This window comes from Hippocampus zosterae, chromosome 10, assembly GCF_025434085.1.
Source record: "Hippocampus zosterae strain Florida chromosome 10, ASM2543408v3, whole genome shotgun sequence".
Lineage (NCBI taxonomy): Eukaryota > Metazoa > Chordata > Actinopteri > Syngnathiformes > Syngnathidae > Hippocampus > Hippocampus zosterae.
In genome coordinates this window covers 19,198,290-19,226,124 of record NC_067460.1, presented here as the reverse complement: position 1 = coordinate 19,226,124, position 27,835 = coordinate 19,198,290, and the positions used below count along the sequence as shown (strand labels likewise).

At 40.8% G+C, this 27,835-nt stretch overlaps 1 protein-coding gene across 5 annotated transcripts in view; it reads left to right on the top strand.

Annotated features, from left to right (window-relative positions):
- The window catches only part of zgc:172282 (leucine-rich repeat and fibronectin type III domain-containing protein 1-like protein), a 77,818-nt gene that overhangs the window by 39,919 nt on the left and 10,064 nt on the right, over positions 1-27,835 (top strand). For 4 of the 5 annotated variants that reach the window (XM_052077766.1, XM_052077765.1, XM_052077764.1 and 1 more), the window contains exons 2-8: positions 320-424; positions 8,156-8,372; positions 8,786-8,937; positions 9,756-10,009; positions 10,184-10,427; positions 10,515-10,672; positions 11,289-11,675. In XM_052077766.1, the coding sequence (XP_051933726.1) occupies positions 8,168-8,372; positions 8,786-8,937; positions 9,756-10,009; positions 10,184-10,427; positions 10,515-10,672; positions 11,289-11,675 (1,400 nt within the window). In that variant the 5' untranslated portion in view covers positions 320-424; positions 8,156-8,167. Of the gene's footprint in view, positions 1-319; positions 425-8,155; positions 8,373-8,508; positions 8,698-8,785; positions 8,938-9,755; positions 10,010-10,183; positions 10,428-10,514; positions 10,673-11,288; positions 11,676-27,835 lie in introns of those variants that run through there. The other variant, XM_052077767.1, reaches the window with a different exon arrangement.

The following is a 27,835-nucleotide window of genomic DNA, read 5'->3' as shown; positions in this document are numbered from 1 at the left end:
TCAAGTGACACATTTCACATTAGAGGATAGGCAGCTATCTACTTTTTTTGTTTAGTTTTTTTTTTTTTTTTACTCATTCACTGCCATTGACAGGCAGCTATATCAATAACGTAAAACTGGGTGGGCTGCGATCGAACCACACACTCTTGGCTAACAACTGGTCATTAGCGATTGGCGTACTGGGCACCCCTGTTGTACATCAAGCACAAGCATTTGAGACGGCTTTCCACCCCGATCATATGTGTCAGTGTGTCTTCCCAACATACATTAGTAGCCTTCGACTGTAAATAACCAATTGTGCCTTTGCTCTTTTATTCAGGTTGGGTTCCCTCCCCGTAGGCTGCCCATCCTAACCTACAGTACCCATCTGTCTACAGATGTTCTTCATGTTGACCCCAATTAAAGCACAACACACTTCATAGAGGTAAGTAAACCTAACATACAAGTTCTTGTCACTGTTTTTTTTTTATTTCCCTCTTGGCCAAACTCATGGCTTAATAGACGTCAACTGTTGTATCCTATGAAGCATGGAGGAGGCTCCTGTCATGTTCTGTTTCCACTTTGTTACATCTGGCACTGTGTGTCTTGAACCCGAACAAGATTTTATGAAATCTCGAGACATCAGGAGCATTGGTCGCGAGTCATTTGTCGGATGACTTCAAGCAAAATGCGGGCGACACCCTGAACTGGGGTTCAATCATAGGGCACATATAAAGACAGGAAATCTTTCATTCATATTGTTATTGAGTGGCAAATGAATCCATGCTGCCTATGCGGAAGTCAGTCGAGAAAACCATTACATGGGTGACTTTCACCTTACTCAGCACTTTACTCCAAGATTTACTCTTCATCAAGATATGGATCAATGTTGTAGTTCCAGTAGGAATGTCACTTAAATACCAACGTATCCGCAACAGAACTTATGAACCAATTCAAAAGGGCTTTGACCTTTTACAAAGTGCTCGTGATTGTTTTCAAACTGATTTTTTTTAAAAAATCATTTTCAATTTTCTCTGGTCAGCAAGCTCGTGTTCAAGGTGCCTATTTATTGATGGCAAGACAAAATATATTTATCTTTCCTTTTGCCGAAATTGTTTCAAGCCTGAAGCTAATAAAATGCACATTGACCTACTTGGAATACCGATTCCGTATCGAACCAAACTCACCATGGTTCCATCAAAAAAAAAAAAATTCACACATATCCAGAAGCAACTCACAACACATCCGCACAAGTTTTGTTGAATTTAATTGACTCGATATAACTCCGATGGTACCCTTTTTCTGTCCCTAACGTTTGAACCCAAAACATCTCATTTGTTATGTCATCGAAAATCATGCCAATAACTTGGGGTGTCACTTACCATATCATGCATATTCACTGAAGGGGAATTATGCCCAAGATATTTTCCTTCTGGCGCAGCTATCACATTTCAACATAAAATGGAATTTTGTGATAATAATAACATGCATACACTCGAATGCAAATGTGGTTTAAATTTACTCGATGCCCTGCTCTCAATGAATATATGCTTGGAGATATTTATCAAACAGGCACACCTGCTTGGATGAGAAATGTGCCTGTCAGCGATGTTACACCACAAATTTCATCCCCAAATAGCTTCACTTTCAAAATGTCATTACACAGCTTTCGAGTGGGGCCTTTCAAGCAAATGAGACATTCTTTGTAAACAGATTGTCTTCCCACGGTATGACAAGCACTGGTTTGCACCGCACATTTCAAAGATTATGTTCATGACGGTCAAATTCCCACCCTGATTGCTGATAAATACGCTTTGACCATCATTTATTTATAATTCGATTTAAAGTCGATTGATCAAGGTTTGGTATCTAATCACCATTTATTTTAGAAGAAACGTGCATTTCAATTGTTTGTGTCCTTTCGCGGACATCGTCTTACCTTGTCGTTCGTACTGTTTTTTTAATATAATTCTTAATTTTATATATAATTTTCTCTTTGTGGAACAAAACCAAACACTTCTTCAGAAAATGATGACAGGCATTCAGTATACATTATATTTTTTAGCAACACTTGGAGCTAAATGTGAAACAAGACAAAACAAATCCGGAAGAAAACAAATAAAAACAAAATATGATAAAATCTACGCAATTTATTTATTTATTTTGCAGATTTGGAATAATACGCAGGTCAAAAATAGAACCTCAATATTAAATGCGAGTGGATTTTTGTGACAAAATAATTTGTTGCACGAAATTTTGGTTTGCCGTTCGGCAGTTTTGTGCCATCCTTGAATGGTCATCTTATCCCCTGATTTCTGTTCCCATGTGTTGTGATGGAAGTGACTCCAGCCACATGATGTAATTTAAACTATGGTAGTGCCGTGCAGCTTGCCTCCATGTATGCTCGCATGTTTGGATAAACAAAAATGTCATTGCGTGTTATTAGATTACCCAACACGAACAGCGAATTTAAAAAAAAAAAAGTAGAACAAAGAAGCCATATAATTCTCACCGAAAACCATCATATCCATTTTTTTCACGGCAATAAAAGCATTTTAGCATATGAAGGCCATTGAATACCTCATGAGCCAACTGTCTGTACGCTTTTACATTGGGATCCATTTCAAGCAAAGCTCAAGCATGTGTTGTTTTGTGCATGTGTCTGTGTGACAGAATGAATGATCATGTGGTCTTTTAACTAGGATGGAGTGTGAGATCAATTCTCTACAGCGTCACCTGCAAACAGAGTCCTTAAGATTTCTCCATTCTTCATTTCTTAAGATTTCAACGTGATGACCGCCAAGCGACATCGTTATCTAACCTGTTTTCCTCCTCTTTTGGTTTTCGCTTTTCGAGTTCTCTATGCTCTCTTTACAGCTTGTCCTTTTCACTAGTACCCTTTTCCATATTCCATTTCCACTTTTACGTTTACTACACCCCCTTTTTCATTTTTAGATGTTATCATTCCTCCCTAATCGCCATAATCACTGAACAGCTCACAATTGCTCTATGCAAAATTAAACACATCAATCACACCTCAACCTTTTAAACGCTCGGTGAATAGGCAGACTCAAGAGGGTCAAGAGGAGACAATAAAGTACAGCTAGCTGTCCAAGGGTGGAAAAAAGTAGGCCTGTACTGAAACTATCAAGTGGTCATAATATAATAACTTGAAAAATGAATTTTTCTACATGTCACGTATTTTCATTGTTGTTAAAAATTGTGTTTTCCCCATCCTTCAAAGTGTGTTTTCTGGAGCACCAGTTGTCAACGGTGTTCCCAGCTAAATTTGGGCAGGAGATAGGGTACATCCCCAGACTAGCCGACAGTTAATCGAGCAGACACAACATGGGAGGATGCTGTAAAAGCTGCTAATAACAAGGAAGAACATGCAAACTCCACAAAGGAGGGCCCAGGCCCTGTACCAATATTCCGTTCCCATTTTAGAAACATATCGTTTATGTAAATCGTCACTCTTCACTTTGTGTATTTTGTATTATTCATTCATTCATCTTCCTAACCGCTTGATCACGGGGGGTGCTGGAGCCTATCCCAGCTGTCTCCGGGCAGTAGGCGGGGGACACCCTGAATCGGTTGTCAACCAATCGCAGGGCACACAGAGACGAACAACCATCCACGCTCACACTCACACCTAGGGACAATTTAGAGTGTTCAATCAGCCTGCCATGCATATTTTTGGAATGTGGGAGGAAACCGGAGTACCCGGAGAAAACCCACGCAGGCCCGGGGTGAACATGCAAACTCCACACAGGGAGGCCGGAGCCGGAATCGAACCCGGTACCTCTGCACTGTGAAGCCGACGTGCTAACCACTGGACTACCGGGCCGCCCTATTTTGTATTATGAAATAGCAAATATTGAAGCCATCATTTATTTTAAAAATTGTGATTCACAAGTAAATTCAGATTTACTTTCTGAATAATTCAAGTCAATGCGGGGCTATTCAACTCAACTCAACTGTGTTTGGAGAGCACTTTAAAACAGCCACCGCTGCATACAAAGGGATGTACATGGAGCAAAATGAATTCATACATCAACAAACAATAAAACTAGCAATTAATAACAAAGCACAAACACAATAAAAAAATCAAGTTTCATGCTGAGTCAAAAGCCAATGAATAAAAATGCGTTTTGAGATTAGTTTTAAAGATGGGCAGCGACGGGGGCTTACCGAACGTTCAGTGGGAAGTCATTCCAAAGAGCAACGCAAAAGGCTTGTGCTCATTTTATTCATAGTATGAATTTCTATTCAACGATATCCTCATTTTTGATATTTAGGTGGTTTGATATCTTTTTTTTTCTGCATCATCTAACTTAGTTATGATGATCTCAGCTCATGGACAGCAGTGATACAGGTTTGGCCACCATGTGCACGTGTGATTTTGCTCTCTGTGCTCCAAAGAATACTCAGATAGTTTGCGTGAATGCTCATAGGGATGGAAAGTTGGAGATTACACAGCCCAGTACACAAAAACCTCATAGCTAATTCATCGCTTTTCGAGCATTTTTGTGATAAGGAAAATAATCTTTGAAAGATAGACATCAGTATGCTTCACGGTCACTAGTTTGTAAACCTCAAGGACGCAATTTCTTGGAAAATACTGCAAATGAAAAGTTCATACAGGAACGAAAAGCGGTTAAAAATTCTTTTGAATTTTCAGGAGTGACAGTGAATACAGCTTTGACATTTCTCCTCAGTTCATAGTGCAAACAAATGACAACTGTGGGGATTTTAATCATGTGGTCTGTGGTGGTTATGCTCGAAACCATTATCACACTGCAACATAAATCCTATTGAGCATTAGAATTCAAGCAAGCAGACACGAGGTGTAATTCTCTTTGTTTTATGTTTAGTTTGATCGTAAAATCCAGCTGGGAGTGGCAATAAACAGACTGAAGTCTCTTTTTTTGGGGGGGCAGGGGGGAGAATTATTCAGTAATTGATGAAGTTAGTTGAGTGGAGTTCATGCCACCATGCAGCAGCCATCTATCAAGTTTGCGCTCGCAAATCAAAGCAAGGAAAAAAGAAAGGTTGAATGACAGCTCTTATCTTAAAAAACTCATCAGTGGAGTCAATATTTTGGGGGAATTCAAAGTACACATTATGAGACCGATAGTATCATTTTTGAATGTGTGATATGTGCAAAAAATAAAGCATGTGTAGCATATTCACTCCCATGCTTTAGAACATTATGTTTACACACATTGCTAAACATGAGCTGCTCTGTGGCGCTTTGACCATGTGTAAAAGTAGCTCACAGAAGATAAAAGGATCGAGACCTCGGCAACAGAACATGGACTGGCAAGCATCGTTGCAGTGTCCTGGCATCACCTCATTATGTACTGTACTGGCAGGACTATTTTAGAAAGATGATGCACTGACAACAGTGTTGGATGGAAATGGCACAAAACGTCAGCTGACTATTTTGGAAGGTACAGAGTGAAACAACAAGAGCGGTGTAGTGCAAGATCATGTTTGTTTGGTTTGGATGTCTTTTACAGTCAAGGTGAAGGGTTGTGTGAACAACTCTGTTTATCAGCCCCTGCGTGTTTACATGGGGATTTGTTTGAACCATTTTGTGTGTGTGTGTGTGTGTGTGTGTGTCTCAGAGCTGTCAGCATGGTCACCCAGTTGGTATGGGATTTGGATAGCAGTGGAAATGTGCAAGAACCATGACCCCTTACTCAACATAATAGTTCCCCGAGCTAAAACTATGAACAAACAAAGCAATAGGTGCCAACATCCATAAAAGTAATTCTCGGAAAATGTGATGTTCTGTGACTTAAAATCGGCCCAATAGACTGGACTAAATGGTTTGTATTTCTGTGTAATACGCACACACAAGCAAACACTCTCATACACATTTTATGTAGACCAGTGGTTCTTAGCTTTGTTAGAGGTACCGAACCCAACCAGTCCATATGCACATTCACCGGACACTTCATTCGTGAAAAACAAAAATATTGCTTTTTACAAATTCAAAACATAAGAATCACATTTAGTAAAATCTGAAAAAAGTTAATAAAATTTGGGGGTATGCTGCTATTAATCATCACTGTATCAGCTCCGACGAGGTTTGTGAATAAACCAGATGATGTTTGGATCCCAGAAATGTTGACACAGATAAAATGCGTATCGCAAATGTTTATTTTGAGAAAATCGATGGACCCACAAACAGAAATCACCGCCAACAAAGAGCTAGAAAATCAAGATGTGAACCAAACTGTCAGGTGCTCCGGTCACATGTCAAAGGAAATGCCATCAAAATACCCGGCATGGTGCCGAGAGATGAACCAAATTCACGAACAAGCCCATCGAGGGTTGCGCAAAAATCAGTACCCACCAGTTTATACGCTTGTATGTCTACAACTATACAACTATACAGCTATTACATTATGTATACTCTATTTCAAGGTAGCGCTTCAATGTAGCGATGGGGTACGTTTATTCTTGGCACCACTCACAGTCGGCACAAGAAGCCAGCTAGCTTTTGTCCTCACACATTGACCACACACTGTGTTAGTATGTACTGTCACAAGACAACCTGGCACTGAGGGCTTTAGTATCGGCTGAGTAAAAATGAAGGATTGCGACAGCAATAAATACAGTTAGAAGGTAAGAAAAATGTTAGTGTTTGGATGTTACCCCAATAGCACGACAACAGGCAGGTATCCTGGAAGCCAACGCTTGGCGTAGTTTATTTAAGAGTCTTCACAAAGTCACTCAGGGAGAAGCACGAGGAGTCCACAAGGAACAAAAGCTGCGGGAGACGGCAACAGAGTCCACTGGCATGGTGACTACACTGGGGAATGGTCTGTGAGTTCAATTTGTATCAGTCCAAACGAGCAGATAGGCAACAGGTGGGTGATGAGCTGACGAGTCTCAGGTGTGAGGTGCAGGGCACCCTGGCGGAGGAGGCTGCCAGGCAGGCCCCTCCCTAACAAGAAAACCTTTATTTGTCTCACAATGGAGAAATTCCCAAATGCGCTCAACTTTACCTTTTCACTGCCACATGCATTCCATTAATTCGTTAAGTCGTTCCTACCGACTGCTGTCAGGCTGATGAATAAAAAATAACAATCATAATAATAATAATAATTAAATGATGTGAAGGAAAATTGTAAATAGTACTGCGATTTATCCATTTTGTGTTCATATTGCATTTAATTGAAAGATGTTTGTTGTTTTTTTCCTCTTTCCTCTTTCTTCTTTCTTCTTTCTACATACATTCTTGCTGCTGGAGGCTGTAAATTTCCCCAGTGTGGGACGAATAAAGGATATCTTATCTTATCTTAATCCTCCAAAAATGTGGTCCGTGGTGAAATCTTCTGCATCAATTGCAGAATGTTTCAATAAAAAACAAGTGTCAGTTGTTTTATTTTCTTATTTTTTTTTAATTTAACAATGAGACGCAGAGAGAAGGAACGCATGTTTGTTGTGTGACGGAATGTGCGTGTGTGTCTCTGTGTTTTGTGATTGGAAAGAGTGAGGCCGGTGGCCTTGGACAAAAATAAATCCTACTATGTAGCATAGCAGCATTCTTTACCCACCATGAGTGTACTTATGAGTTGCACTCTGCAATGAGGAAACAGTTCACCCCATAACCTTATGACGACAACACAGACTCACAACTTACCAGATTTCCAACCCAATCTTGTGTTTTCTCACAGCCCCCTTACACACACTCACAACACCCCCACAACCATAACGCATACTCTTCCCACCTCCTCACTGTTACCATCCATGTGTCATCGACTGTTGCTAAGATACAGGCCTCCACCAAGTTTTTTTTTTTCACCAATGGTTTTGACAGCGACCCCTTTCTGTAGGATCCCTTTTTTTCTGCATTTGTTGTTAAGCCACACAGAAGCAAAAAAAAAAACAAAAACAAGACAAGGATCTTCGTCATGCCGAGTTACCAGGGAATTATTTCATTATGACTTAAATGGGGAGTAAAAGAAGTTCAAATTCTGAACTGTCGGCTTTAAAATTCTATTTGTAGGCCCATCCATCCACTTTCTCTACCATTCACTATTGTCAGGTCACCTTCGCAAATTTAAGGGCGAGAAGCACCGTGCATCATAAACAGATGTGTTGGATTTCCTGAAGTGATCCGCACATAAACGCTGTATCCTTATTTCATTCTTTCTTCCAGTCCCCGTTTTTCATGTGGATGATCATGGAACGGCTGTGGTTGTCTTTGCTGTTGCTGGCAGCAGCATGCAAGGGACAACAATGTCCGAAACGTTGTATGTGCCAGAGTCTGTCGCCCTCGCTCGCTATCCTCTGCTCGAAAACAGGCTTGCTATTTGTTCCTCTTGCTATCGACCGACGTACCGTGGAGCTTCGGCTTCAGGAGAACTTCATCACAGGTAGTTTGGCAACATTATTTCATTCGTACAATTCAGTCATTATATTAGGGGATGCATCGTTGCTCAAACACCGGCATAATGAACAGTAGCTGTATTGGAAGTGTACAAAGTCAACTGATTGATTTAGTACACGCAGTACAGTAGCCAAAGAAACGTCGTTTGGCATTTGACCAGCCTAGTTACCAAGTCATTGTCAGAACATCTCTGCATGTGGTGAAATTCAGAACACCTCTGACACAGACAAATTTTGTCCATTGCTGGAGAACCAAATATTTACTTGGTTGTTTACACTTGAAGGGAATGCACTCCAGAGACGAAACTAATTGTAAACAAGCAATTTAAAACCCATGTATTTTCTTTTATGACTTTAAGGCGCTGTAAATTCACTATTTTTTGTGTTTGCTCTTTTCCAGCTGTCAGAAGGAAGGATTTTGCCAACATGACCAGCCTGTTACACTTGACGCTGTCCAGAAACACCATCAGTCAGATCCTTCCTTCAGCTTTCAGTGACCTGCGGCGATTAAGAGCACTCCATTTAGACTCGAATAGGTTAACCGTTATTAAGGTAAACTCAATGGACGGCTTAATTTTGCTTTGAGTTGAGATATTAGATTCGGAATCTTGAAGTTGCACACAAAAATGTAATTGGGTAGTTATACCGATAACTGAAAAAGATTAACAGTCCATATACACGTTGAATGCTTGTTTTAGTTTCCTTCACAATTCGTTAATCAAATTTTGGGATTGGATTTATAAGCATTTGATCGGGATCGTTGGGTAAGGATATATTGGAGGAGCGTGTATCACGAGCCGAAAGTGGGTGTAAAATGTAAATTGAGAATGCTCGGGAAGAGAGGTGAAATTGGTCATAATAGGTCAAAAGGTGATCTACAAAGTAATCTTAGGCTGTGCTTGCACTTGAAGTTAGGTAGTCTGATCCAGACCAAAGGACTTTTGGGTCTCACAACAGAATTCTGCCCTCTGTGGTAATCTGCTTATTTTGCCATTTTTACCAGCTGACATTTTTTTTCATTGTGCATACATCTTCGCATATAGCATAGATGGATGGACGTTGGTGTCGCACTTGCGAGCCAAATTGAACCATCCAATTTTTGCATGCAAATGGACTGAAGCCAGTGTTCAGAAAATAAAAAGTTACCAGTAATGCTCGATTGACTTTGAACAAGTTTGTTTGAACTGAAGTGACCACAGCCTTTGGAGTCAAGTGCCACTCAAGCGCAGCATTAAAACCTAACCTGAAGCAGGAACAAGCAAATTGAGGGCTTTACAAACTCTAATAAATCCATTCATGCTCATATTATTTTTTTGGACACGTTTGAAATAAAAACATATTGAAGACTTTTTGTATGTTGTCTCTTTTAGGATGATCATTTCAACGGCCTCACCAACCTTCGCCATCTAATTTTGGCCAATAACCAGCTTCACTCCATATCTCCCCATGCTTTTGATGACTTCCTGTCCACACTAGAGGATTTGGACCTCAGCTACAATAACCTTGCACAAGTTCCTTGGGACACAATTGGACGCCTAACAAATGTCAATACCTTAAATATGGATCATAACCTCATTGACAATGTTCCCCAAGGAGTTTTCACCAATCTACACAAACTTGCCAGGTAAGAAAAATATATCATTTAAAAAAAAAATCACTACGTATAAATGTAGTGGTAAGATACTTTAAGGTTCCCATTCTCATAGCAAATATTGTGGCGGGATTGAAAGAATAAATTACTTTAGACCAGTGACAATCTCTCTCCTCTTTATCTCCGACCATCAAACCATTTTTACAGGCTGGACATGACATCCAACAAACTGAAAAAAATTCCACCTGATCCTTTGTTCCTGAGAATCCCAGTCTATGCAAAATCCAAAGGCAGCCCCTTGTCATCCTTAGTTTTGAGTTTTGGTGGAAACCCTCTCCATTGCAATTGTGAACTTCTGTGGTTGAGGAGGCTGACCCGAGAGGATGACTTGGAGACGTGCGCTTCGCCACCAGACCTGAGTGCCAAATACTTCTGGACAATATCTGAAGAGGTGAGATTGTAGTCCGTAAATAAATAAATACTGAAAAATAAATTGGAGACTATATGGATTAAAATACTCTGCATTCTCCCCATTTAGGAATTTATTTGTGATCCGCCAGTGTTAACTCGCAAGTCACCTCAGACTGTGACTATGGAGGGCCAGCCAGCCAGTCTCAAATGTAAAGCAAATGGGGATCCAGAACCAGAAGTCCACTGGATCAGTCCTGAAGGGCGACTTATCTCGAATGGCACAAGGTATTTGCATGAGGTTCAGAAGGTTGTAGATGTTCCGCAGTCATTCATTTCTTCTCCATTTCCGATTGCATCTCCGGTAAAAGTAAATCCAAATGAAAAATAGCTTTCGTTGTATTTCCTAGCGCCAGAAGCTTCGCTTGTCTCGAAGCACAAGGCCATTCGCTAGCTACTGCTGCTACCTACCGGTATGGAAGAGAACTACCTGATTACTCTGCCAGGCGATAGACTGCACACGATTGAATAATTTCCCACGGCACACCTGAAAATATCTCCGGTGTGCCGTGTGTTTGAAAAACACCGACATAGAGGATGCGCCCTGTAAACTAAACAATATTCAATATGTTAATTAATGCTTTCCACTAAATGTTAGCTGAGATAGACTGAGGCATGGGCAAATTACAGGGTTTACCTTGCTTTTAAAAAGTCAGGCTTTGAATAACCGTGAAGACTGGCTGTCACGGGTAATGCGCTCTTCTTTTTTTTTTTTTGAGGGGCTGGAAATGATTGGCTGCTTGCAAATATGAATGAAAGATAAATTTTTGTGCCCTCCTTCTTCACAAACAGTTACGCATGGAGGAGGACAAACATTTGAATATTTCTTCATGATTTCTTTCAGAATATTGGTTTTCCCAAATGGAAGCTTGGAGATCAACGTCACCTCTCTGAAGGATGCAGGGAACTTCACCTGCATTGCCTCTAACGCGGCGGGCGAATCAACAGGGCGAGTGGAACTGCTCGTTACACCAATGCCCCATCTGGCAAACAGCACAAGCCGTAGCAGAGACCCATCGGAGACCAGAGAGCCTGCTCCTTCTGACATTCTAACCTCATCAAAAGTCTTAATGCCAAACAATGAGACCCGTGCAGGAGATCGCAAGGTTTCCTTGATGGAGCTGACAGGAAACTCTGCCCTCATTAGATGGAGTAGTCAAACAACTATTTCAGGCGTCAGGATGTTCCAGGTCCAGTACAACAGCTCAGGGGATGACACACTGGTGTACAGGTTAGTCTGTCTGCATGTCTAAATGTCTGGGCATTTCAGTTCTTAATGCGGGGGTCGGCAACCCGCGGCTCAAGGCAAAAATTGCCTTGATTTCAGTGAGCTGAGTACATTTATAGCAATTGATGAAACTGCTAAAACCGCGTTTCTATGTATATTTGGTCCATTTTTTACTCTTACTTTCCATTCACTGCTTCTTTTATTGGTTTCATTTATTGATGGATTCTGTTTATTTTAACTTTCCAACCAAGGTTAAAAGGAGGAGTCTGACGGGCTAGAGCAGGGGTGGCCGGATTAAAAAGACAAACGGGCCGGATTTGGCCCGCGGGCCATAGTTTGCCCACAGCTCGCAGGTCTGTCGCAGGTCTGTCTCGTTGCGGCTCGGTCCCAAACGGGCCAAGGCCCGGTACCAGTCCGCAGATCATTGGTTGGGGACCACTGCATTAGAGGATGGAAGCCTTTTTGGAGTCTGTCTTTGCTCAATATCCATTAGCAGAATGATGAAAAGATGGCAGGGGACAAAAGTGTCATGGCGCAGAGAGGACATGAAATCATGGATATCGTATTTTGGTGTTCAAAACCGAAAATCCTCATGAGTCCAGTGGTTTGTTTGTCTGCTGAAACAAATACAGTCAGATGTCATGATATAATCTCTCTCTCAGAATGTTTGAAAAAGGACAACGTTGCTATAGCCATTGTGTATTTGTCTAAATGGACACGTAAACTATTTGTTGAAAGAATGTTATTTTGTGGATAGGCTTTTTCTAAATCTCCGTCCTCGAAAAAAAAATCCATTCCATTTCAAGAGATAGAGCTGTGTGTGTGTGTGTGTGTGTGTGTGTGTGGTCATGTGGTCGTGTGGTTTCACCAACCTAGTGTAAACAAGAAATGTGACAAGCCATACTAACAGGCTGAACCAGGATATTCTCAATGCCTCCAGTGACATTAATCCACTGCATGAGTCGTCTTTTATGCAATTTGTGAGTTTGAAAACAACAGATACATTTTAATAAGGCCTATTAAACTCTGTGTCACTCCAATATTGGTCAGTATATGAACATTCATTCATTCATTCATTCATCTTCCTAACCGCTTGATCCTCACTAGGGTCGCGGGGGGTGCTGGAGCCCATCCCAGCTGTCTCCGGGCAGTAGGCGGGGGACACCCTGAATCGGTTGCCAGCCAATCGCAGGGCACACAGAGACGAACAACCATTCGCACTCACACTCACAACTAGGGACAATTTAGAGTGTTCAATCAGCCTGCCATGCATATTTTTGGAATGTGGGAGGAAACCGGAGCACCCGGAGAAAACCCACGCAGGCCCGGGGAGAACATGCAAACCCCACACAGGGAGGCCGGAGCTGGAATCGAACCTGGTACCTCTGCACTGTGAAGCCGACGTGCTAACCACTGGACTACCGGGCCGCTAGTATATGAACATATGAATAAAAATATAAATGTATACATTTTGAGACGAGTAGTCCAGTCACATCACATTTGTGGCTTCCAGCAACACTCTGCCCGTTACTCTTCACAATTCATGCAAATGTCAGTCTGAGATGAAAAAAAAAAAAAAACGCTTGTAGGTTGTTACAGCCATGACCAACACCGACTCCCAAACAGATAGAGGCACGACAAATTAGTACAGGAAGATGAATTGATGAAGGTGAAATTAACCCCTATTACTGCACGACGAGAACTTATGATAAATTCTATATGATGAATATGAACCAGTTATAATCCAAGTATGCTCTAGACTCCTAATGAAATAGAGTTCGATATAATGAAATGTATCAGATATGTTCTATTTTAGCAACTTCTTTGATAAGAGATAAAAAGTTTCCTTATTAATGACCAAATCTTAATGACTCTTAAACTGAACAGGCACAGCATCAAATAGGTCAAGGTATCTTCTTTCCTCTGCTTTGCAAGCAAGGGGCTTCATCCGGACTGCTCACATTACTTCCCGGTGGTAGATTGTGCACATTGCAGGCGCTGCTGAGAGCAGTCTTCCATGAAATCCACCCGCATTGCATTGCCCAAAGTGGTGATGTTAATTAAAACCAGTGACATCTGTATGTGAGTGTGTATGCATGTGTGCTGGTGGGTGATAACTTGGTCTCTAAGGGGATAACGTTGGCGCTGACGATGAAGTCGAGGATGTGTGTTGTGGTTTGTCTGTGTGTATGTGTGTGTGTGTGGGGGGGGGGTGGTGGGGGGGGGGGAAATGTTTCTGTCAGTGTACAGTCGGGAGTTGCATGTAGTATTCTTGACTTGTATTAATGAGCGGGGGATATGAGTTACAGCCCATTTTCATTCATTTTTAAAGACTGTCAGGAAACATTTAGCCACGTTAAATGGGTAGTCCGATATTTTGTCCATTTTGCAGATTCATGAGGACGACTGAGATCCATTCACACAGACACACAAATCACATGTACTTCTTGAATTCTCCTGGTATGTAGCAACGTGACTCACTTCATGCTCACCTAAGCCAAAATAAGGAACACATGCACAAACCAACGTGAACACACAGTGTTGTATTTTTGGCTACTTTGCACGCTGTGTGTGTTTTAGTGCGCTCATTGTGTGTGTCTTCCACTCCCTGCCGAGAAGATGTTTCCTCTCAAACAGTTTTCCCACCTCACACATCTCGTTCTCCCTGTGTGTTCTCCTTTCAATTGGCGGTCGGCTTTCCATACTTTTCAGTCATGTTCCGTGGCTTCTCATCTGTTTGGACTTTCATCTCCCTTGTCCTGCATTCACATTTCCTCTCTGATCTTGGAGGATTGCTGAACGCAGCAGAAAGCCATAAATCCGCTTGTTTTGCACCTTGCTTCTGTATTCATCATCGTCCCAAATCGATGTTGAATTATCCAGTGACATGACCGCCGCTACTGTAACCCTTCAGCTCCCTACTCATATGTCCATTAACTACCCAGCACCTACCCAGCCGTCAGACCCTCATGGATGGATTAGAAAATAGTTCATGAATCTGAGCATCGCATGCGGGTGCCAAAAATGGAATGCGAAGAGAGTAGATAGAGAGAGGACGAAAGGGAAGATGATGTATCTTAAAGAGCGTACAAGGGGAGGAGAAGATGACACATTAGTAAGGGTTTCAGGAATTAAAAAGGATTTGCATGGTAAATAAGGATAATAGATTATCTCTCTTAGCTCCCACAACTCTCAAAAAAACATAAGCAAGTATGACCTCTTTCGTGTATTTTTTTTAACTTGTAGCATACAGCGGTATTGATAATGGGCTTTGAGAAAAGGGTTGTATGTTACGGAAAAGACGGATTCTGTTCCTGTTGGTTTGGATATGAAACCTAGCACTGGTTTCACTGCTTCTCTCTGTGTCCCTTTCTATCTTTTTTTTAAACATTCACTGTCACTCCCTTTGTTTGATCGCTCTATTATTCATGCGCTTGTGCTCCAAATCCATTCTCTGGTTTCTTTTCTGTGTCTTTTATTCCAAGAACCACTCTAAAAATACACATATGCAAGCCTTTATGCATAATCGCAAATTATATTGTCATGGTTTTCTTTTAATGGGGTTAGGATTATGGGTTTTCAATCAGTGGGAGTTTTTACATCGACGTTTCATCTTGTCTGTTAAAAGCTTTTACCTTTTCTCGTCTTTTAGTAGCGTGCCAATTGTCTTTTTTTTATATACTGTATATTTAGGCTGCCTTTGCTAAGGGTTGAAGTTAAGTTGGGCGGCCCGTTAGGACGCTGGTTAGCGTGTCGACTTCACAGTGCAGAGGTACCGGGTTCGATTCCAGCTGTGGCCTCCCTGTGTGGAGTTTGCATGTTCTCCCCGGGCCTGCGTGGGTTTTCTCCGGGTGCTCCGGTTTCCTCCCACATTCCAAAAACATGCGTGGCAGGCTGATTGAACACTCTAAATTGTCCCTAGGTGTGAGTGTGGGTGTGCATGGTTGTTTGTCTCTGTGTACCCTGCGATTGGCTGGCAATTTGGGGTGGCCCCCGCCTACTGCCCGAAGACAGCTGGGATAGGCTCCAGCACCCCCCGGGACTGAGGATGAAGCGGTTCGGAAGATGAATGAATGAAGTTAAACAGACACATAGACCAAGAGAAATGAATATTGCTTCTTAAACCAACTCAGTGTTCTTATCATATTGTAACGCAATACAAAAAAAAAATGCATCCATTATTACCCACAAGTGTCACGGGCATTGGCTTGTTTACAGTTAATTCGGCAAACTGACTATAAGCCTTAAACTGCAAAGAACAAGATTCATCAGATAAAGTTGTCATCCAGTACTATCCACCACAACAATTAAATATATTTCCAAAAAAAAAAAAATGACTTGAAGGAAATATACCCACAGGATGATCACCAGATGCTATGATTCTTCTTGCGCTTCTTTTTGTTAAATTTGCAAAAAAACACATCTTTTAAACAACTGTCGCTTACTTCAGAACGGCACAGTGCGTCCATTCTTTAGAAGTTCCATAATATATAGGTGCTGAGCTGCGGGGATAAGAAGATGCAAAAGTAGTGGGTGAAGTCCGCGAGTGAAGGTGGGATACAAGCAGAAGAAGTTAGGGAAAGAGTGAAGGAGTGTTGAAGGGCAAAAGCCAAGATGAAACGAGGGTGAGGGAATAATGAGAAAAGGGCAAGAAGGAAAAAAAAAACTCTTGCTCAGCTCCATGGAGACAAGCTGCTGTTGGGAGTCCTCACAAAGGGTCTCGGACCACTAAATGAGCTTTTAAGACATGAGCGAGGCACCAACTTCCCAAGATGAAAATCGCCGCGCTTCATTCATCTTGACTTCAATCGTTGCCTGAGTTCTGAACAATTTTAGGGAATGCTCAAAAAAAAAAAATACTACAGGCAGTGATAATAACGCCAAAAATTAAACACCGTAATATCTCAAGTGGTATCTATTGCCTGCTGCCTTTTCTAGCACTTTAAGTCTATTTTAATACGTTTGTACATACTTATATTTTTCAAAGCGATGGGATTAATTTTAATAAGCAGTGGATGAAATTACTAACTGCCAAAATTCCCCAAAGTGTGCCACCATCCCAAAACAAAGGGCCTGTTTATACAACTGATAAGACGAGAGTCTGGCTCGTCTCTGAAGGCGAAACAAGCCCACAATCAAACACCATCTCCCACACATCCCTCCCACCAGAATAGATTGATATCCCCTCCTCTGGAAGAAATTTGAAATGATTTTCTCTGTTCGTTATTTTGGATAGCTACTTTTATTTCTTTTTTTTTCTGTTAATGATGTTATTGCATGTTCTGGTCATTTTGGTAATGCTGTGGAATACAGTCGCTGCCTTTCAAGGGGAATAAACACCCATAATTCTGAAAGTTGATATAAGAAGCTGGTTCGGCAGTAAGGAAAGAAAAGTAAGCAATGACGCTAGAATGAATTTGTTTGTGTGTACAATAATGGAGAGAAGGCTATGCACATTGAAAAAAAACCAAAACACTGACTCATGAATGCTTTTACTGTATATTATGAAGCATCCAATTTAACTTTAGAAGTAATGTTATGTAAGATAAGATATCCTTTATTTGTCCCAAACTGGGGAAATTTACTGCACCTATTTGCACTTCAAATCAATGGCATTTAAATATGACATGTTCATCCCCTTGTGAAGTCACCCTCCAAAGACAAAAATGCAAGAAAAGCCTTCTGAGTGGACATAACTCAAATCATGGTGAAAGTCCAAGAATAATTTCATTTATAACTCTTATACCTCTTTTTCTACATTTTGCTCATATCTATACTCTCCAGGACTCCAGTTTATATCCACATGTTCATTTATTTCTGTACTATTCAACACGTGTATTTTTCGCCAGCGCGTTCGTATAAGGTATCGTGTTTTTAAATTAATCCGATTTTAATGCACGTCTCTCAAATCTGAAAAGTGTGAGGAATCTCTAACTTTAGAAATGCACTTCTTAATCTCCTAGCATGTGGAAAGCTCACATTTACTATTTAAAGTAACTAAATCAGCTAATACAATTAACTGACAGTCACTCTGTCTCAATAACTCGAAAAATATGCCAGTGAAATCCCAGGCTGTAGCACTATTGCTCGGAAATGTAAGATTAGCCAGTCTCTAATCCTACTTTCGCATTTTACTGCAGGGCCATACTGGGCCATAAATGAAATCCTGCTTGACCCAGATTAGCCAAACACAAACAGAACAAAAATGCCCTTATACACGCGAGTTAGAAGGGTTCAGTAATTAACAAATGTAAAGATTTGAACAAAAATGATAGCAACCACATTATTTGTATCAACTGATGATAACACATGATGCTTTAAAGGCAATGTAAAGTACACAGCCACAGAAAATGATTCCACAAACGTACGGTATTGAGTTACAGCGGCATGACTGGAGATGCATTCCAAGTAGAATTTTAAACATGCCTGTTGAAACTACTTGACAGTATTGAATGAAACGTGCTTTTTTCTGAGCTCTTCAAAACCTGCGCTGTATATCGAACACAACTTGAAATCAAACAGCCTTTGCAGCCTGTACAAGACTTTTAAGCCATGAACAAGCGTCTGCCTCAGCCTCACTCTCTCCCCCTATGGCCCACTTAGATTGATGTAAAATTAGGCTTTAATCCACCATTGGAACTAAATACACTTCCCCCGGTGTCAGTGCAGCTCATTCCCCCAAAATGTCATCCACTGCATCCATTCCCATTCTTATTTTCACTCAAATGCTCTATATTTCAATCCACATTCTCTCTTAAAGTCTATTTAACACATTCTCCCCACTTTCCACGCCTCATTTTAAATCAATCCATTCCCATCTTTCTTTCTCTCTCTGTCTCTCTCGGTCATTTCTTTCTCTCTTTGGAACTGCCCTCTACATCCTGCGCTTGATGAGCCATGGACAATTTGCGGATCGACTGCATTGATGAATGGGTATTAAATCTGGCAAATGCTTGTGAAAATATAACCCAAATATGTTTTAGGGAGCGTCCACTCCTGTTGACAAAAATGACACACCAACAGGTGTGAACAGATACAAATGCTGTATGGGTTCGTTTGGAGAAATGGGGAGTTGTATTTGGCTGCACAGCTGTGGGGTCGAGGAGCTATAGCACCAGGTTCTGTGAGTACCGTTGCCCTGTGATCATCATACAGATTGGCTATTTGATTATTCTTAATTTAAATTATTAATTTAAATTATTTAGTTATGAATGTGATTTATCCATGCATTTAAAGTGAGGGGAGTGATGTGGTCACAGTACATGAAATTTCAGCCCCGCCCCCTCTCCCACAAAAAGTTTCAGTTTTCCTATTTACAAGAAACTCACATTTTTCTGCCGTCTGGTTTTTCAAGGTCGCCGAATTAGCAATGCGCCTTAGTGTTTCTTAAAGCGGGCTGCGATAAAAATTACTCACTAAGTGAAGTGGACATGCAGAGGCCACAAACCAACTGAGGTAGAGGAGCAGACGGTGCCTCAGTTTTGGTTACAATTGACGCATTAAGGTGGCCTTGCTGCAATCCGTTTTATGATACCGTATCTTCTGTATTGGATGTCCTGAGTGTGGTTTATGCACAACAATGTGAAATCTAAACAATCCAGTGTCCAGGCTTCAAAAGCAAAACTTGATAGGGTTCCAGTCTAATTCCATTATGGAACTTAAATTTCAACAAAATTTAAGTCACAACAAAAATGGAATGAAAAGCTCTTCACTTCTTACTTTGGCCTTCAATTCAACTTCTGTGGATTTTCATGACCCGGATGAATGAAATTTGAATTGTTAACCGTTCTTTTCAGTTCATTATTGTTGACAACTGTTCTTTATTGCATGCACACTTTCTTGGCATGTGATTAGTTTACTTTGACAACCTAAGGCAGGGAGAAAATTGTCCTGTCTGGCTCTTATACAGTCTAATGTGTTTATAAGGTCAAGGACACTGGACTTGATGGCTGGAATGTGCAGAGACCTTTTTGGAGGGACAGTCGCTTCAATTTAAAAGTGGCACAAGGAAGAAGAATATGAAACACCCGAGCTAAAAATCGTAACTGTAAAACGCATTACACTCTATACTTTGTATGAGGTGAAATGATCTGCTTGCTGCTGACTTATTTCCAAACATAAGAGAAAGAACCCCTGACATGATACGGGGGAAGATAAACAAATTGTGCCCACGTTATAGAACAATTTGCTAATTCGTGGCCACAGCATACTAATTTGCAGCCACAAAGTACTTGTGGTTCCAAACTGATCTGTTTGTTAAGCAAATCTGTCGTGTGTGTGCGGTGGTAGTGGACCCAGGGAGTACTGAACAAAATGTACCGTATTAACAAAAAAAAACACTTGCAGGGGAACACTGGAAAAACAAAATACAAAACACAAGCCTGCCATGAGAACGACTTAAAACAAACAAATTTAAAAAAAATACAGAAAACGGAATAACAATGCTGTAACGAAAACTATAGTATCCCTGGCACACACTCACTTAAGTCAAAGATGGGTAAGATTCCATTTCAATCAGGTTGAAAGGCCACCTACAGGCTTTTACTCGTGCTCACACACATATTTTAGGCATTAACGGGATAGAGCCGGATGCTCCGGCACTCATTGCATCATCTCTAAACAACCCTGATGGCTGAACAGGGTTAAATTAATGCCTTGGTTTTGTGATTGCAGTTTGTTTAAAAACTGAATTTGCATACCAGACAGACTATTGGCACAGGATTTATGTGGCGTTTGATTTTTGGATTCAAGTGGTGCAGCGTTGCATTGTTTATATATGCAATTGATTTCAAATATTTACAGAGAGATTATATTATTAATTTACAGATTTGATAAAGCCAACATAAGTCTGGAAGCTTCGCAAATAAATAAATAAAGCACTATGTGCCTCACATTCACATTTAATTCCTGAAAAAAAGTAGCTTGTACAATTGTTTGATTTCTGGAATGTTTCCGTTCATAAATTTATAACTTCTCCCTGCCAGTCTACATTATAAGTAGAGTTGAATACCAAAAGAGCCAGACAGAGATACGAGCAGATGTTTGTTCTCCATTCTCTACACACAGAATCGACAAACAGAATAAATTACACCAAACATTGTACTCCATTGTCGATCGGTTCAGATCTATGCTAAGGCAAATTGCTGCACAAAACACACATCACATTCACTGCAGTAGATTACAACCTAGATAATTACTATTTTACCGGTAACTGATTCTGAGTCGGGCCTTTTGGCAATTCATGTTAGAGGTGTCACCTCTGATACAATACCAATATTGGTAGCCTACACTACTGTATGATACTGATAGCAATCTGATACAATATCAGCAGGAGCAATACAATACACTGCTTGAATCTGAGTGCTAATATCGGCGATTTTGGACGTAGACCTATCACTTTCTTTTAGTCTGATATCAGACTGATATCCGATATCAATCTCATTCAAATCTTATTCCTGCCATAATTTGTCTCAGCTGTGGATTGGAGAGGGGACTCGGGTTTGATTTGTCCAGAAAGACAAATGGAAAAGTGTTCCCACTGCAGAGTTAAAGCTATTCACAAAAAGCTATTGTAAACAATTTGTTCCAGCGCAGTGACATTAATCCCACTAATCTCCTGGTTCACTGGTGAAGTAAAAATAGTGCACATGCAGTATACAAGATACACGGTTCTCAATGAACCGTTTTTAAATGAAACTTGGGTTTGGAAGAGAATATTCTGACGACAAATTGTGTACACTGTAATTCAGATTGTCGTAAGAAGCTTCCAGACACATATGGATAATTTGATTTTGATCCATAAAGAATTTATAAGTTAAGAAAACCTTTATTTGTCGCGCAATGGAGAAATTCCCAATTCACAGCAACAAAGTTATCAGGACTTGATAGTGAACATTATACCTGTATAATCCAAGCAGTGGTACAAAGTCTCTGTTTTATGGAAAGCTGATTTGGTGTGAAAGCTGACAGCCAACAGAGTAATGAATGATAGCACAAAAAGATACCTAAATGCAACAAATTCATGACTGATATAATTTCCTTTATAACAATAATCCCCAACCACCGGTCCCCAGTCCGGTACCAGACCGCGGGGACTTGGTACTGGTATTAGAATCTCACAAATCCCTCGGGAGCAGCAAGGCTATGCAGATGTTCAGATTATTGACAATTGGTGCAGCCAAAATATTTGAAAAGTGCACGTCATGTTATGAGTCAACAACGCGAAGATCAAACAACGAAGTTAAAATGTTAATAAATTTAAGAGCCTATTTGAAGCAGTTGTGTAATGCGGGTTTTCTAGATTAAAATATATATATATATATATATATATATTTTTTTTAATAACGTCTTCAACATCTCAAGAAGTTGGGTTGTCATGTGTACGGTATTGTCACGTAGCAAGGTGGTGGTGGACCCCAAAAAGCAGGCAGAAGGGACGAGCAGGGTGTATTTGAAGAAGTGTATTGATAAAACACAGAAAACTAAATCCAAAACAAAGTCTTGAAAACAAAACGATTCCAAAGGAACAAACAAACACCAAGGCAGAAACTAAAAACTCTCAATAACAAAAACATGACCAAAAAATGACTGAAGCGAAAACATAACAATGAACTAAACATGACTGAAACAAACATGGCAGAAGCCAAGAGCAAACAATGACCCGACACCGAGTGTTCGGGCTGGGAGTATTTTAAAGCCGCTAATTATCTAACGACCAACAGGTGTGCAGCTGCAGGGGAAAAGCCCCACAGTGCCACCTGTTGGTCACAAACAAAAACATGAAAGGTATGTGTGGGCGAAATGGCAAGAGCAACTAAAACAACCATTGTCCATTGTTCAGGAGTGTTTTCGCAACAATGCCAGGTGATTGAACACAATTGTTACACATCGCATAACGCGCGGCATTGTTTTGGTTGGGTTGGCTTCGGTAATGACATCTTAATTCCAAGAATGAGACAAAGGTTAGAGCGTGGTGATTTGATTTGAGTAATCCATGCCACTGTCAGTTAAAATCCCGAATCTCACACATGCACACGCAGAATAATGTAAACACGTCCAGATCGTGTATCCACGCGCACACACACACACACACACTCACACACACAAACACACACACTCTTGTTTTAGTTGTTTAATGTCCTCGAGAGCACTGTGCCTATGGGGAAAACTGTCACTTTAATTTAATGCCATATTCCCCATTATCCCATCTTACTAATTGATTCTGTCAGACTGTTCTGCTTGACAGAGACTGACATTTTCCCCTGTGTGTGTGTGTGTGTGTGTGCTCCCTGCCCATTATATACTTGGAGCCATGTAAAACCTGTGAGACCATTGGCGGCTGAAATCAACTGGAAGAAAAAAAAAGACCCGAGTTCCTTTATAGCAGGTTTTATCCTTCGCCTCTTTTCAGTAATGAACCATTCTGTATTTTTTTTTCTGCTAGTTCTGCTTGAGTGTTCTTTCGCGCGCGTGTGTGTGTGTAAAATTCTTTATGAATCTTGAAGCATTTATCATGGAAATTAGACTTCTCACACGAACCAACACAAATCGACAACATCCCCTGGAATCACCACCATAGCAGTGACAAATTTATTGGTAATTCCTGGGCACATTGTCAACCCTTAAAGCTAACTGGGCAGAATTTGCAGGGAACAGATGTGCATTTACACATCCACTTGAAGCAGAGCTGCAAGACTCCAAGATTCTTATCTTGGGATTTTCTTTTTGACCTTGTGATAAATGCACACCAGTATCTTAATAAGCCAATACCGTATATGCTAAATCTGTCTGCTGAGTACCTGCTGTAGCAAGAAAGAAGGTTGAAACAAACGGAATGTCACGTACAAGCAAAGTGGATTGTTTTTTTCGCATTACATAGGCACTCAGACCATTTTAGAAATTAGAGCACATGGTTGAATGACGATTGCGGATATGACGCATTGTGGTGTAATTTGGAAGGCTTTGGATGAGTCAATGGCTCATTTTCCCTGCTCTAATGCCAAGCTGGTTAATTTTGGTCAGTAAAATGCTTTTATATTTAACAAGATATCAACTTTCCAACTCACTATGTGGGTTGCAAGTTTGTATCAGGAATCGATGCAAATTTCAGGAGGGCAAGAAATAACTCTCGGTAAACCTGACAAACTCTGTGACACATCTGCAATAAAATGTGCATTTGTTCCAAAAATATACTTTTAGTTTGCCTTGATCAATTGTTGTGGTGCTGTCTACCAATGCACTTCTAACAGCTCCTACATCATTTTTATTTCATTACGCACCAGCAGCTGATGTATTGCTTTCACTCCACTTGAGACACTCGAAGCAATCGAGGCTTTCTTTCCAAACCATAAGAGAATGACGGTGATGTAAACATACACGTGAGTGCAAACAGACACGCACACACACACACACATTCCCAAATCAGCATCTTTTTTTATCATCTTTCAAATGTTTTCCTGGCCTCCTCGTCTCAGCTCATCTTAAATGTTTAGCATGGTTGGGTTGTTGAGTCTTGTATCCCATCATAAAAAAACAAAATCATTAAATATGGAACATGATGTATTTACAAAATGGTGCATTCTCTTTAAAAATGCATAGAAGAAATGGAAGCTAAATGCTTGTGGCTTGCGTTTTCACATGAAGCACAACCTGAAAAATGACAGAGAGCTCTTTGGTTTGTAGAAAATATGATAACCAACGCAGGAGCTTTTTCAACTGCCGTCTGTAGATAAATATTAGTCAGACTGCTCAACAACCTCTCAGCCATGTGCTCTGCAGATCAGGCCTCATGTCAGTCTGTACGCCCCCCACCCCCCCACCCCCCGTTTGTGATTGTGTTTGTCTCATCTGTCAGTCTATTTCTTTGTAGTTGACTTGAACTGGCCAACTGTTCGTTTGTCATCCGACATTCAGTCACTGTAACCAACCTCCCAATAATCATGCATCACATTCTGGCTCTCGCCACATGACAGTGTGAATACAGAACCTACCTCAGACCCAACTAATCTCACAATAATCTCTGACCAGATGATCTGTTCCTGTTTGCTCGGGGAAGGAATGGAAGGGAATACTGAGGGAGAGGGAAGAGTGAGCAATTCGAATCCTGGCCGTTATTTATTTCCCCACAGACACACTTTATGACAGTGAAAGGGGGCAGAACATTGATGAAGCCTGGTAGTAATGCCCTGCAGCAAACAAACCATTGGTCGCTCAGTGGAGTGCAGACATCCACCAAGGTGGAAAAATTGTGAACTGCACAGAAAATAGTGGAACTTGCCAAACACCATGTCATTTTTGGGGTCTTCTAAAAAATGCTGATTTTGGAAGAACATGGATTCCTCCTGACACCAACGATATATACGATATATACTCACCATTAATCTATCTATCCATTTTTTAATGCACATATCCTCATACGGGTCACGGGCGTGCTGGAGCGGCAGTCGGCGGGGGGGGACACCCTAAACCGGTTGCCAGACAATCACAGGGCACACATAGACGAACAATCATTCACACTCAAAATCACACCATGGGACAAGTTAGAGTCTTCCATTAACCTGCCAGGCATGTTTTTGGAATGTGGGAGGAAACCGGAATACCCGGAGAAAACCCACACAGGCACGGGGAGAACATGCAAACTCCATTCTGGAAAGTCGGAGCCGGAATCGAACCCTGCACCTCTGCATGCTGAGGCGGACATTCTAACCACTGGCTCACCATGCCCCCTCACCATTAATCCATTTTGTCAGTACACACACATATATATATATATATATATATACACATTGCCTCAAATTGTGAAAAATGTGAATGAGTGATGATTTTTTTAATACAAACATTTCCCATAAGTCAATAACAATCCATCCTCGTGCTGCCTCCATGATAGCATTAAACCAAATACTGTATTTGAATTTTTTATTTTTCCTTCACAAGGGGGGTTGGGGGGGTGACTCAGTCACAACGATAAGGCATTATAAATCCGGTATCGCTCTTATTATTAGACCGGATTACTTGTATATCCATCTGTTAATGTTAAACGTTAAGGTTTGTTGTTGAAGACATTATTAACAGGAGGGATTAGTGCTGACTTGATCTCATTCCAACAATCAAATCTAATTTGTCCTTACCCTCAGTGACGGTAAGTGTGAGTCATGCATTTCTAAATCATATACCATAGGGCTGTAGTCCTTTTTTTTTCCCTGATTCCTGCTTTTCTTATCTTCACATGTGCAGTGTTGAAAATTTAGCTATGCCTTTTTCCCTCATGATGATATTTGTAGATTTTGGAAATGAGTTTAATTTAATAAATCCAATATGTCCATCTCCATTACATCTTGCCACCCAGGCAATATGAAATATGCTTTTATGGCAGCCGTCTCTGTCCTCCGTTGTCCGCCTTCATGTCATTTTTGACCACAGTCTAACACAGAGGGATGTTATTTCCTTGCTCCAGAAAGGACACATACAACCATTCCCCTGCCTCATTATAAGATCGTCATGAAAATCTGCTCGACCTCTTGCTATTTTTTTCATGACATCCTTAAAATAAGAAATGTATATAAATATCTACATATTTAGATTTCTAAAATGGCAGGTTGTCGTTGCACTCATGATTTTGAAGCAGTGAAAAGACTTTGAACTGTCATATGAGAATTACCTTAAAACAAAAGCTACCATTCACACAATTATCAATATTGGACGGATATGAAAGAATCAGACAATTCAAGCATTAATATTGCATCGTCAAAGCGAGCAAGCTTTTTTCAAGACTTTGGATTTTGGGAAGAAAATGTTACATTTACCAAATGTGTTTGATGCCAGCCAATTCCATGCCAGCCCGGAACAGGATGCAATCATTTTGTTTTATTCATCCATTCATCTTCCGTACCGCTTGATCCTCACTAGGGTCGCGGGGGGTGCTGGAGCCTATCCCAGCCGTCTTCGGGCAGTAGGCGGGGGACACCCTGAATCAGTTGCCAGCCAATCGCAGGGCACAGAGAGACGAACAACCATCCACACCCACACTCACACCTAGGGACAATTTAGAGCGTCCAATCAGCCTACCATGCATATTTTCGGAACGTGGGAGGAAACCAGAGCACCCGGAGAAAACCCACGCAAGCCCGGGGAGAACATGCAAACTCCACACAGGGAGGCCGGAGCTGGAATCGAACCCGGTACCTCTGCACTGTGAAGCCGACGTGCTAACCACTGGACTACCGGGCCGCCTTTTGTTTTATTCAACATTTTTTATTTATTTATTGGGGGTTGTCAGAATTTTGGGCGAGCACTTTTTTTGCCCCAGATAAAATACCTTTTTTTTTTTAATAATTAAAAAGTCAACAGTCTTTTAAGCGATTTTTTTGGGGGGGCGGAGGAGTAGTTTTTTGTTCACTGACAAAGATGTTCAATAAATAACAAGGCAGACGTGTGATCATTTCTTCTTCAGCATTTCCATCCCAGTGTATTTATCAAAGAAGAAAAGCAGAGCACAACGTGTGTGTTTTTCTCATGAAAAGCACAGCGGAGTAAGAAATGTTGGTCTGATTCATTCATTAACTTCATATAAAATATCATCATTGTTCAATTCATGGCAATAAAATACGCTGCACTTCATTCACTTGTAAGTTTGTGCTTTCACTTTGTTTGCGTTTGTAGCGTTTTTCTCCTGCAGCATTTTTTTTTAATGTGTTTATGTGTTTTTGGTTTTGCATGTGTTTGTAGAAATTCACCATCTGCAGCATGTTTGCCTCTGCCGGCCATTTATTTTATTTTATGTATTTATTTTTTGCTGTTGCAGTTCCATTTTTCTTCCCTCATCTCATGTTGTTGTACTGTCGCCTGTGTTCATATTGAATACATTTCTCAAGTTTTTTTGGCAGGCTCGGGTTTATATCCAAATTAACCTTTTTGCATGTCATTTATATACAGTACTCTCAACCACCAAGAGTTGTTTTGCTCGCTGCGCCCTAAATAACTTTCCAAAAATGTCCCTCCTTAGTTTCCAAGTGCTGAGACTTTTCTTCCAGGGCTTTGGATAGAGCCCAAAAGGAAGGGGGACATTCCTCCATTTCAAGATGACTACACTGAATTATTAATTACAAGATTCATGTTTTCTGAAGTAAAGCTTGCCTCTCTGTGGATAATGCACAACCAACACTGAC